The sequence below is a fragment of the Ostrinia furnacalis genome, unplaced genomic scaffold (assembly GCF_004193835.3).
Source record: "Ostrinia furnacalis isolate ACB-3 unplaced genomic scaffold, ASM419383v2 OfSCF3210, whole genome shotgun sequence".
Classification (NCBI taxonomy): Eukaryota; Metazoa; Arthropoda; class Insecta; order Lepidoptera; family Crambidae; genus Ostrinia; species Ostrinia furnacalis.
Genome location: NW_021133449.1, coordinates 202,263 through 215,817, shown reverse-complemented (window position 1 = coordinate 215,817; position 13,555 = coordinate 202,263). Strand labels below are relative to the sequence as shown.

Sequence of the window (13,555 nt, the reverse complement as noted above, 5' to 3'; positions counted from 1 at the left end):
GCTGGTTTAGCCGCATGGTTTTCTCGACTTGCTGCGGACTGTAGTTGAACCTTGAAGGTATTTCGATTCGATCGCGTCCATTTGGGGTAGTGTGGTGTCCCTGATTCATAAGTTTTGTGGAATTCTTGCTTAGTGCGCTCTACTTGGAATAATTTGTGGAGTTTTGTGCAAACAGTGAATTTATTTTAGCTAGTCAAAATGTTCAGTGGAATCGCAGGTAAGGTTTTTTATTTTTAACTAATGAAAACTTTTAATTATCTAATAATTAGTACGAAAAAATGCGATCGAAACTTAATTAAAATTGATATAAACGGGTCCATACTGGTAAGTTTTTATTATTTATTAACTGCAAAATGTAGTTATTTATCATTTTAGATATTTAAATCAGCAAATTGTAGAAATAGTCTGCATTCCTAATGCGTAGAATCGTAGTCACCCATTTACTACAATTTTATAAACTTAAATGCTGACACTTTTACCACATTATTTTAAAGTAGCGCACTTTTACCAAAGCAAGAAAAAAATAACAATGGTTATACCTACGCACAAATGTTATGTTAATTAGTGAAATTCAAAATAAAGGAAAATTTTCAAAATAGGTTGTATGTAAGAATGTTCATTGAACCAGAAAAATATATTATTTAACCTTGACATGACACCATGATGGTGTTGCTGATTCAAACTTAAAGTTTTCTTTAACTTCTGTGTTTAAGTACATACTTAACTACGGCATTTATTGATGTGTTTACTATTTTCATGCGGTAGGAAATGAACAACTAGACTGACTGATTAGGAATTACGATTAATTTAACGAGACGAGGTCAACCGGTCATCTTTTAATTAGGTAAGGCACCTTTGAAAACAACAAGCGTATTTTTAAACAATTTACTTATCTTTTTTTACTGTACACAAGGACTGCAAGTGCGACATGCGTTTCAAAAGATGGCGCCTGTTTGTCGAATTCAATTAGGTGACAAAGTTCTAACTCTAACATTGCCGTTGTGCAAAATTAAAATTACGTAATGTTGGGGAGGATGGTATTGTTTTATAAACTTTTTGGATTTAAAGCATGGTTTCGTAAAATTGTTCAACTACATAAACGTATGTTAAAATGTTCCAATTTCATTCTTTTGTTATTCAATCACAACCGCATTCGGGAGTCGGGAGTGACCGCATATCAATGCGTTCGAAGCAAGTCATCTCACTGCTCGCAACTAAAATAACTTTCAAAGGTTATTTCGTCACCGTCGTGGCAGAATTAAATAACTGACACTTTTGGCAAAAACCACTTTTTCCACTTTTTGTATGGTAGAAAGTGTTACCTATATTTTGATCTTACTCTCGTGGCAATATCTATGATATTTTCAAAGATATCTTCAGTTTAGTGAAACTATTGACCATAAATTACAACTCTGTTTGTTGTAGAATTTACGTGGCAAAACTGAATAAGTGACTTTATTTAATTCTGCCACAACTCACTGCGAACGTTGCTTCAAAATACTTGTACTAAGAAAGTCAACAAGTGACTTTATTTAATTCTGCCACAACTCAATCCGAAACATTGCTTCAAAATACTAGTACAATTGTGTTTTTGATTTATTTAATTTTTGTAACATTACTTTAAATGTTACTTTTAATTTCAATGTTCATTACTCAGATGTTGAATTTGGATAGTTACCTTCATCATTATCATCATTTCAGCCATATAAGACGTCTACTGCCGAACATAGGTCTCCCCCAATGATTTTCAATATGACCGGCTGGTAGCGGTCTGCATCCAGTGCTTTCTTGCTACCTTTATGAAGTCCACGTTGTGCTTTCCGGTACGTGCCCTCCACTCCAGAACCTTGCTGCCCCATCGTCTGTCAGTTCTGCGTACTATGTGCCTTGTCTCTTGTACAGAAAAACCGAGCATAGCCCTCTTCAAAGCACGCTGTGCAACTTTGAGCTTATTTATAAGGCCTATAGTAAGAGGCCGCGTTCCCGAGCCATACATCATCAGTGGTAACACATACAGATCGTAGATTTTCGTCTTTAGGTACTGAAATATTTTGGATGAAAGGATGTTGTGTAGTTTCCCGAACGCTACCCAGCCGAGTTGGATTCGACCTCTTTCTCTACCTAGTTAACGTTTGTCCGAGGTAGACATACTTGTCAACAATCTCGAGATTCGAGCTCCTAACCGAAACTGGGTAGGAGGGCGCAACATAGACATTCGACAAAACTGACAAAAGCTTCGTTTTTCCATGTTGTTCACCCGAAGGCCTACCTTTTGGGAGATTAAGGTCTTCGAGCATTGTGCCGAGGTCTTCCAGTGATTTTGCACTGACCACACAATATCGTCGGCAAACCGAAGGTGAGTGATGTACTCGTCGTTGATGTTTATGCCGAATCCTTTCTATTCGAGGAGTTTGAAAGCGTCTTCCAATGCAGCGGTGAATAGTTTCGGAGATCCGGAGATATAACATCTCCCTCATGCCTCGCTGCAGAGGAATCGCCCTCGTACTCCACTCCTGTACTCGGACCAACATGGTGGCGTGTATAAGCACTTCAGCACCTCGATATGTACCGATACTTTTCAGAAACCGGCTTGTTCGGGAGGCTGGAAGTCATCGAACCTACGCGCGAGATCATTCGTGATAACTTTAGAAAACAGCTTGTAGACATGACTCAGAAGTGAGATTAGTCAGTAATTCTTCAGCAAGGTTTTATCCCCTTTCTTGAAGAAGAGTACCACCACGCTTCTGTTCCATGCCTCTGGCGTTGTTCCCTGGAGTAAGACGAAGTTAAATAGTCTCTGAAGGACTTGACTTTAATATCGATGTTCCACCCGCGTTCAGAAGCTCCGAGGTTATTCCGTCATCACCCGGTACCTTGTTGTTCTTTAGGTGTTTGAGAGCCATCCTAATCTCATATAGGCTGATAATGCTGATATCCACAACATCTTCGTCGAGGTATACAGCTGTCCATAAAACTTTTCAATCTCACCCAGAACCTCGGCTTTTGTTGACGTTACACTACCTTCCGCAGTCTTCAGCTTCGTAAGCTAGCTTCGCCCAATAGAGTAGTCTCTTGCGAACACTTTCGAGCCTTGGTTCCGCTCTATCGCCTCTTTAATACGATTTGTATTAAAGTTGCGAACATCATGTTGCAAGGACTTCCATATCTGTCTATTGAGCTGCCGATGTGCCTTAGCGTCAACGGAGATCTGCAGAGACATTGAACGTCGTTCTGCTATGACGTTGAGGGTAAGGAATCCCTATGGATCCCTAGGGAGAGATCCCTATTACAGTTTTATTGTTTTTGGATTATTTTAATTTTGATATTCATTTCGATGTTGGTTCTTTCAATTGTATTTCAATGTTATAGGAATCTGATGTTGATGGTTACCATACCAATTTGTTAAAAATTTATAAGTATTAAATAAGTAGGTATATTCTAGTATTATTTAACAATTTTACAGATTTTGACTAAAATTGCATTGACAAAACAAATAAAATAAAATGAATAAATCAACATTTAGGTCAATAAAAGTGTGGCAAAATTAAACAAGTATACTTATTCAATGGAAATATTCGTTTTTGTAATACCTTGGTTGAGGCAAAACTAAATAAGTGACTTACAAAAACTAAATAACTGCAACTTAGTTGTAAAATACGGTTGTGGCAGAACTAAATAATTACATTTTTATTTTTTTATTTAAAATAATACAAAGTAACATCATCGAATACTATTGAATTAATAAAGGTAAATTTGCTGTATAAAATATCAAAAGACCGACGGTAAAATATTTTAACCCTTAAAAGTTATCGCCATTTTTAACGAAAAAAAACACAAAAACGTGAATATCTCGCAACTTTGGTTTTGTCAGTTATTTAATTCTGCCACGACGGTGACGATTTATTTTTAACAGAATTCATAATCAGGTAACTGGTTGACATCATCATGGTCTACGTGAAATATTTTTAAAGACATTTCACAGTTAATATTGTAATCGCGGTGAGGTGCAGCAATCCTTGTAAGGCTGTAAGTTCTAAGGATTCGGTCTTTCTTAAGAAAAGAATAGAAGTACCTGCTCGTCTTCTACTTTGTCCCCTGTTTGTAGTATTTTAAGGACCTGAGGTTTTCTGAATAAAGAAAATAAAATAAAATCCATAAATGTTAGACCTGTAGAAATATGAAAATGAAAGTACTTATTAAATGAGACTCTCGTTTGCATATTATGAATTTATATACTTACCTAAGAATAATAAGTACCTAACTAAGTAGGTAAGTAGGTACGTAGGCACTTTTCAACCCTTTCACGCATTCCGGTATTGCAAGGTGTTTTATGGACAGTTCCGAGTACGTCGAAAATATACGTAGTAGGGAGGAATAACAAAAAATAAGAAATATAAGTACTTCTTATAAGTATCTCGAGAACAGATGGCGGGAAGCCTTGACCGCGCGTACGAATATTAATGCGCAAATCGAAAGTCATAAGTGCTGCACTCGTATTTTCTGATGCATATGAAGAAGTCAATTCGTAAATATATTTAAGTGTATTATTATTCTTGATTCTTTAAACATTGGGTAATATGTAGACCGGTCACAAGTTCGAAACTCTTGAGTGTAGATTCATTTGAGTTTCGTTTCAGAATAAAGTTTTGGGCCGGCATTATGGAAGGACTCCTGGATAGGTCTACACTCAAGATAGATGGATGGATCTTAGTTTGAATTTAAACAATAAAAGTTTGAAGGAGATGCTTGACTTTGCAATTGCATCCAGTTTAAGCTTTTACTTTACGGGTGATATCATCAAGCATTCACACATCATGAAGTCATGGTAGGCAAGTTGTTTATTTATTTATTCTTGTCTCCTCTTGCCACTGCTCCTGCTGCTAAATTATTGATTTTCAAATGTGTCTGGTAAGATTCACATCGAAGTATATTGTTTTAAATACACATGTAGCTATACTATTTGAGCCATTATGCGATCGATCACAATGTCACGGTCACCTCGCGATGACGTCGCACTGTGTTACCTACGAAACTATTTTTCATTGTCTAGACCCCAGATAACTATGTTTACTAAACAGCTGTATCAAAGTTCAAACAAAGCAAATGCTTAAATAGTGACTTCAGTTAGGTACACTTTGCATAACCTGTACTGTGGGAGGTAAATCACTTCTTCTTCTTTGCCTGGCCCATTCCCATTTTATTTGGGGTCGGTTCTCCGCGTCCGTGGGAGGTAAATCGCTATTAATTTATTTAACCATAGTGTACATGGCGTAAACTAAAACGGTGTTAGTAAATTTAGGCTTTTGTAGAGAAGTGTTCATCATTAAGCCGTTTAGTGCAGACAGACTGCCATAACATTTAATTTGTATGTGACAGATCAGAGAACTGTAACAGACAAAAATTAATTAGCAAATGAACACCATACTTTATTGTTTTATTGTGTTGTCCGTATGACTGCTATGAGGTCATGCGCGTATTATGGACTATTAAAATTATCTATAGCGTAGGTATAGACAAAACACATCAAGCTTAACACTGTCGCATCTAATGACGTTTTATTAGAAGCTATTTTGCAATATAAAATGTAAAACTGACGTGCTGTTGACTGTACTACCGGAAGACATCGCGGCAATGAGTGGATTGACTTCAGAGCTTGAGAATTTAATAGGACCGTGTGTTGAATAACGATTGGCTTATAACGGATTCAGCGTTCCATATTCGTGAGTGTACTACAACTAGAACACTAAAAATAGGTTCTCATGCTGAAAAATTAATATTGGCACTAGTATAATTAAATAATTTCATTGGACGATATAATTTAACGAAACATACGCGTGTTTCGTTAAATGAACTGTTTGTTTCTAGAAAATTTTATAGAATGACTAACGGAGAGTAGGTGGGGGACAGTTTCTGTTTGAGGAGGCATAACACACGTCTATAATAATATGTACTAACTACTAGGTAGGTAGTTACTTAGGGATGTACAGTACTTTGTGTTAAATAATGTTAATTTCGTGATGCGTAGTCGAGTTTTACTACTTCTGTGGAATTTCAAGAATCAGGAAGTGTTCACCGAATAAATTTGGAATACACGCGAAATCAATATTTTAGCGGTAAAGTGCGCAACAAACACTGACTAATCGGAGGCCAAGTGCTAAAATGTAAATTTCCTCGTTACACAATGATTGGAAGCTGGTCACATTCATACTTGGCGTTGCGCTAAGACTATTAATTTCATTTTACCTACATTATGTAGATATTCAACATAGGTACTATAGTCAACCAGCTTGGCGCGTAAAAATCAAATTAAACTTTATCTTATTTTTAGATAACTATGATACATACATATGAGCAGCATGCAATTGTAGTAGAGTAGGCATATAAATTAGACAAAATATTTTATAAGGAATGTAACAATAGCATAGGTAGTAAATTACGCAGGCCTTCTGCCTACATCGCATGCCAGCCGAGTGCATGTACCTAATGCTAGAAATCATTCACAGTTATGACTAATTAAATTTACTATTCATGATCAATTGAATATAGATGCAATCATTCCTATATCTGGCATATTGCCATTCATACAACTAAGCCTACATTACCTAGTTTTGCTTCTGTTGCAGGTTGCAGTGTGCAAAGCTAAAAGCTAAAGCTCTTTTTTTAAGGAATTACTTATTGTAAAATCTGTAATTCCCAAGAAAATAATCGATTCGATAAATAAGTTTTCAGAAGCTTCCTTTCTAAGTAGCTTAGAACTAGAAGTTTAGACCGGAATAAGCTCATTTGCTACTTAACCCCTCAAAAGCTGACTCGAAATAATTAATTTAGTTAATTGACTAGCAGTTTTTACTTAAGTCCAGTAAATAATTACCCGTCCTATAAATTACAAACTTAATTGACAGTCTGTCAGTTGTTACTTTATTCTATTAAATAATTACCTGCCCTATACGTTTACTGACACATTTTTCATCACAAAACTGTGTCAGCATGAAGTTGTTTGCAGTGGTAAAGTGCATCAGAATGCAATTAGCTGACGTCACCCCATCGTGCAAACATTCTGAGTAACATGGCGAGCGTGACCTAGCTTGGGTGTAGTCTTACTTTATAATACTAGTACAATCAAATTCTTCTACGTTTACCTACTTCCTGGTTGCCCTGTAATAAAATGTTGCCAATAGCCTCCCCAAGTCGTCTGTCCAGCTTGGGGAGTTAGGCCAAAAGCCCATTTGCCTCGGTAAATTGAAGTGGGTGGTTCCATCAGTAACGACTATGATTAGATGATGATGACCTTACTTTTGGGCACTCTTTGTCTTTTTCTTTTTTAGTTACTCTTTGTCTTTTTTAGTTAGCCAAATAAATAGAAAAAATATGATGATAACCTAGTATTTCTGTGATATTGTGGACTAAAGGATTCATGAGATTACTAGAAGAACCGCGAAGCCCGCGATATTTGTAGGCAAACTAAACAGTTTATGGTGATTGATGATGTAATTATTTGCGTTTTGTTTACGTGATTTGTAGTTATTTTAAGTAACGCCTGCGTGATAAGACTGAATACATTATATAGAGGGCAAATGAGCAATACAAAAGGCACTAGGGTCCAGACAGATCCCACGCACTCACCGGCACAAAACATGACAGTCACCACATTATTTTCAATTTGACTTTGCACGATGAGTCAACCAACCTTTGACAATAAGTTATCAATATTAATTTATTAAAAACTTAGACTTTGCCCTTACGAACGTTGGTGTTGACGATGATTTTACTATTTTGACGTCTACAACTTCATTAATTTTACTTATTTAGGTATTTACGTATGTTTACTAGAATCATTACATCATATGATTTTCCCTTACGTCTATTATTGCTATTTTCGTCTCAGGAAAAGTGATAAAATAACTAATAAATAAATGTAGAGCTACCAACAATGTCAACAAAATGTGCGTAATATGGTGAACACTGGACACCCTAAGTAGATACTTATAAATTAACATAAATGAGTTTAATAATTAGAAACTCGAAGTAACGTTATTTACTTAATCAAAATTAAACGTGAAGGAAGATCATAAAAAAGTTGTTCCAAAGTATGATAAACCGGATTATTTTATTATTTTCCCGAGACAGAATAAAAAATACTTTTAACCTTAGATCATAATTATGAGCTTTTAACTAATTAAAAAAGCTATAAAATTGTCAAGGTTCATAAAAACCCGTTCAGTAGTTTTTGTGTGAAATCACAAACTTACAAACATTCGCGAAACAAAAAATAAAGATGTCAGACTAGAACAAACGCAATACGGTTTTTCATTTTTGCTCTCTTCGTATTATGTATAACAGATTATGTAGAGAATCAATGGTTTTACTTTTATTTTTTTGGTTCTATCAACATCTAATACTGTTCTGTCAAAGCTCGAATCTTTCATTGTCTTGTGCCCGATACCTACCCGGGCCGCGTTTGTTCCCGCACCGGTTTCTCGACGATCCGGTCGGCCAGCTGGGATGGCGATAAAATATCGTTGCGGGCGTAGGCGACCGGTGCACGAGCACCGAGCTAAGGTCACGGGCAAGTCACGTAGGGCTGACTAGATATAAACTTTATGTCAAACTACAGGCTTATCAAGCATTCTTTAATCACGGACCCACATCATGTTCAGGCCCATATGAATCATCTTAGCATGTTGCCAACGATCCGAAATTTTTTTCGACGAGTTTTTACTTGTTGAAATTTTTTGCCCGTGTGAAAATCAGTTTGTCACAGATCGCTTTAAATTGTAGCTAATATTATTCTGACAGACAATACCTACTGTAAAGTTTTATCAAAATCCGTTCTGCAGTTTTAGCGTGAAAGACTCATAAACTTTCACATTTACTCACTGTTAGTTGGATGGCTTATAAGATCGTAATGGATACGTTATATCAATAACCACAGCGGATAACATACGCGCACTGTGAGACATCATAGTAATGTTTGTGAATACGGACGTAAGTCACTGTGCGTAGATGTAGGCAGTCGACATCCTTAGCCATAAGATTTAATTAAACACAAGAAAATGATTCACATAGAGAATAGAAGCGTGATAATTGGCGTCGGAATGCGGCTTTGTCACTGAACTTGCGGCGGCTAAGGTTTTTACGTCCGTCTGATCTCTAAGAGCCATTAACTTCGACCTACATTCATTAAACCGTTAATCTTATGTTTATTACTAAACTACTCAAAGTAAACCCTAGTTGTTTCTATACGACAGATGTAGAGTGTTGCGCGACGTGACTGCGGCGTGACGAGTTCATGGAAAGCGTCGATTGACAAAATTAGTAGGATGATGGGATCGTAGTTCGCAACGCCCGCGAAATGTATTCACGACGGCTAAATTTTGAATTTGGTTATCATTTTGTTGAACAGTCAACAGCATATCAGACTATACATTTTGAAATAACTTGACGGGTTGTCGTCGTACATTTGGGAGACTAAAATTATTTAGACTGAGGAAAGTAAAAAGAAATTCGAGTAAAGTGACCGCCGGCCGAGTGGCTCTATGTAATGATAATGTAACATAGAACGATACTACGACAGCAATAGGCTAGTTGCCTAAAAAAATTTTTTTAGTCCGTAATGTTTAATATCAAAAAATATTGGACACATATATTTTTATTTGTCAATCTAACAAATAATTACATAGTTATGGTGCGTTGAAGTTGCGCACGACGTCACAACGTGCGGCATTTTTAAGCAAGCGTTGACGTCAGTCACGGGCCTCTTCTTATGAACTTTGGGGCGCTTTATCTCTTTAAATTTTCATTAGTTTGAAAAAGTGAAAAATACGTGTAGAGTATTTTTTTATAAGTTAACTGACGGACTAATTAAAACTCTTGCTTTTTGACCCAGGCAACATCCCCATTGTAGACAGTGTTATGTTTATTGTGGTCTATTGTGGACTTGTGGTTAACTTGAACGCAGAAAGTACTTTCTAGCAAAGATATTCGATTCGACTCCTATTACTTAATAAGTTTCAGCACCCTAAAAAAAGTCCTACTTGTTTTTCCTTTCGCAATGAAAAATGCTCACTCCGATATTGTTTTTTTTAAATTATAAGTCTTCAGGTAAACAGTTATAAAAAGTCTTGTCTCTATCAATACTTCCCTTCTATGATCTGAGATCGATACAAAGTCCTAAGACCACGATTTAGTTACCCAACTTATTATTATGTTCGCCGCTTTCTCCCAACTTCCCACGTACAATCAAGCTACTTATAACTCTGTGTTGCCAACTTTGTTGCTTAGAACGGGTCCTGCCACGTGTAGGTGTATTATTTTCCTGGATTTGTACCAAAAATCAATGTAGCGAAATATTTATAGAATAGAGCAGACATTGTTTTCTTGGCTTTAACATTACACAGTCATATTATCTTCTCTATAAAATAATTAATAGGTAAAAAGCGAATACTTACCAAATGCTCTACAAAAAATGAAATGTGAAAATAATAGAGAATATCCGTTTCATATCAGTGAACTCAAATCCGTTTGACTGATAACATTGGTTACCATATGTGACCCAAATTACTAACGGTCCAAAGTTGCTTTCCTAATCATAATCCCTTGTTTGTTTCAAAATTTCTATCAAGTCAACACTGATGACAAATCATCTGTATCATTTTATAGAGACTAGAAGACTAGGTCCTAGACTATTAAACTCTCTCCGGTGCAGGCCCCGTATCACGCCATAATGGATGAAAGTGCCTGAAAATATAACTTATTAACTCTGTTATGACTTAGATATTAACTAATTTAATCCCTATTACCACTATTACCTAAACATCTATATTACCTGTTTCTAGGACTGGTTAAATGAACTGATTCAGTGGTAAGATCTTATACCACCAAAACCTGTAGAGCAACATGTTCACTCCATTCTCAGACTAAGAATTTATGTTTCATGGAACTTTTCTATCGGGGAAACTATTTATAGTTCGACTATAATATACAGGGTGGAAACGATAAGTGATCTCACTCGATTATTTCTAAACTATACAAGATATCAATAAACTAGTTATTGATCCTGAAAGTGCTTCATGAGCTCTATCAAACGGTATTAATAATAGGTTACAGAATAAACTGGATCTATCCGAAACTTCAATGTTTCCAGCTTCCATACATTTGGTAAAGTCACATTATTTTAAAAACTACATATGATATCGTAAAACTGATTACTGATTCTAAAAGTGCTTCACAAGCTCTATCCAATGGTATCAATAATAGGTTACAGAATAAACTGGATCTAACCAAAAATTCAATGTTTCCTTCTTCCATACATTTAGTACTACCACAGTCATGACACTCATCTCTTGACAATATTATAGCAAGTAAAGACTAAAACCAATGTTTTTCATTAATAATTTAAAATAAGAATACAATTTACGAGTTTATTTTAAGTATTAAATTTAAAAAATTACACTTCTAATATTGTGTGTCTGGCATACATTTAGTATGGAAGCTGGAAACATTGAATTTTCAGATAGATCCAGTTTATTCTGTAACTTATTATTGGTACCATTTGAAAGAGCTCATTAAGCACTTTCAGGATCAGTAACCAGTTTTTTAATATCTTGTATAGTTAAGAAATAATCGAGTGAGATCACTTAACGTTTCCACCCTGTATTGTTATTTATCCTGTGGAAAACAAAATCTTTCAGAACAGAATATAATTATGGAATTAATCAATCCAAGAAATCAAAGGTTTTCGTGGCATGCCATCTCGTAGTATGTTTTTATCCATACCACCGCCCAATCCATCCATCTTTTCTCACGTCGTCCTTCCTCAAAGTCACAAGATAAGTCTTAAATAGCCACGACCCAAGGTTGCCTCCGTTAACCGTCACGTTATGGTTTACTGCGAACATTAACTGTCTTGTCAGACCGACTTCTCACGGTAGAGACACAATGTGTTTGATAAATACCTAATCACTCGATAATTCTGATTATAACAAGTGAGTAAATAAGCAAGAAACTTTTTACGTCAATAAATATGTATTTGTATTAAATTGGTTTAAATTATTTAGATAAAGATAGGCGTTGTAAAGAAAACAAATTAAATGATAGCACGATAGTACTTACATGTCTCAAAGCAAATAAATCATTAATTATCATTTACGCTTCGTATGTTTGAAAACTGATACTAAGTTTTTTTAAATATTTTGGCTGGGTACCTATTTAAATGTTAGTTTTATTGATTAAAAAACCATTAAGACTGTCTCTAGCTCGACTAATCTTATTTTAATATTAATTCTCAATTCCTTGCGCAGACAAACATATTTGATATAATAGACACTCGTAGTATAACGAATGAGTCACAGCGTGTAATGTTTGAAACTATCATTACACAATAGCGTGGAGAGGTCAGTAGGGTGGAGCATAAACAAATGATAGCGGAATGCCCGTCTGCGCCGGCGCATTGTATATCGAACCGCGGCACCATTATCACTCACATAGGGCTACTAGCATTGTAATTTACTATCAGATACAATTAATTATTGATAGGTAACACCCAAAGTAGCCAATATGTTCGCAACGCGTCTTTGTTACAATTGAAATAAGGTTGTGTTGTCAAGTTTTTGGTCACTTTGAGTGTCACGAATTGTTTGACGCTGACTGTACTACTACGAGAAGTCATTAGTTCCGGCTGAGTAGATGTCTTTTGTCGTACTTACAATTTATTCAAGACTCTACAGTTTTAATTGAACAAAAACCGGTATCACTTATTAGAGATTTTATTAGGGATGAGATCATGATGAGACCCTTTACAAGAGCTAGGCTTTATCCAATTCTTAGAATTTAGTTGTACTTAACTCCTACTTACCTACTACGACGAATTTGTAACGCAAATTCGCTTTTATTTCCCTTGTGGCGGAATATAGCCATTGGCGTATCTAGGCTTCTTTTTCAGGGCCACCTCGGCCCCCCCACGATATGTATATGCGCATGATAATAGCATAGAAACAATATTAAATAGGTGAAATTTAAACAGACTCCTGTTTTAGGACGAGTGGGGTGGGGTCGGGTACAACAACTAAAGTATATTCGTAACACCAACGAGTGAAGGTGTATGTATATTCAATTGTGCCTGGCTGTAACACGAAACTGGTTCATTAAACTATGCTTTAAAGTATCAAAACATTGAGGTGCAAAACTGTGAACCCTAACCACACCGCGGCATCTCGCACCGCGATGACATCACCAAGGTCGGCCGGTCCGAAACCGCGCACGCACCGCGCTGCGTCACACATCTCGTTCTAACGTATCCGATATCCGATCAAGCGAGGAAGACAGAAAAACCGAATCGTTTCTGCGTAGCAATTACGCTCCGAAAATAAAGTCAAGAATGCTGGGGCATTAATAACCGAAGGGCGAAGCAAGTGCCTCCATTCAGGAAATATGGGCTACGAATTGAAATGTACAACGCGGTCGGCTGTACTCGGCTGTTATAGTAGGAAAATCCGTAGAAAAACAAAGAAAAACGAAGCTTTGTTAAGAAAAACAGGCAGGAGTTGAATGATTCAAA

The 13,555-nt window shown here is 36.2% G+C and overlaps 1 protein-coding gene across 43 annotated transcripts in view; it reads left to right on the top strand.

Annotated features, from left to right (window-relative positions):
* Nucleotides 1–3: 3 nt before the first annotated feature.
* Nucleotides 4–13,555, top strand: part of LOC114357531 (perilipin-4) — a 36,880-nt gene continuing 23,328 nt past the window's right edge. For 41 of the 43 annotated variants that reach the window (XM_028311192.1, XM_028311196.1, XM_028311214.1 and 38 more), the window contains exon 1: nt 5–217. In XM_028311192.1, the coding sequence (XP_028166993.1) occupies nt 199–217 (19 nt within the window). In that variant the 5' untranslated portion in view covers nt 5–198. Of the gene's footprint in view, nt 218–13,555 lie in introns of all 43 variants that reach the window. The other 2 variants (XM_028311180.1, XM_028311173.1) reach the window with 1 other exon arrangement.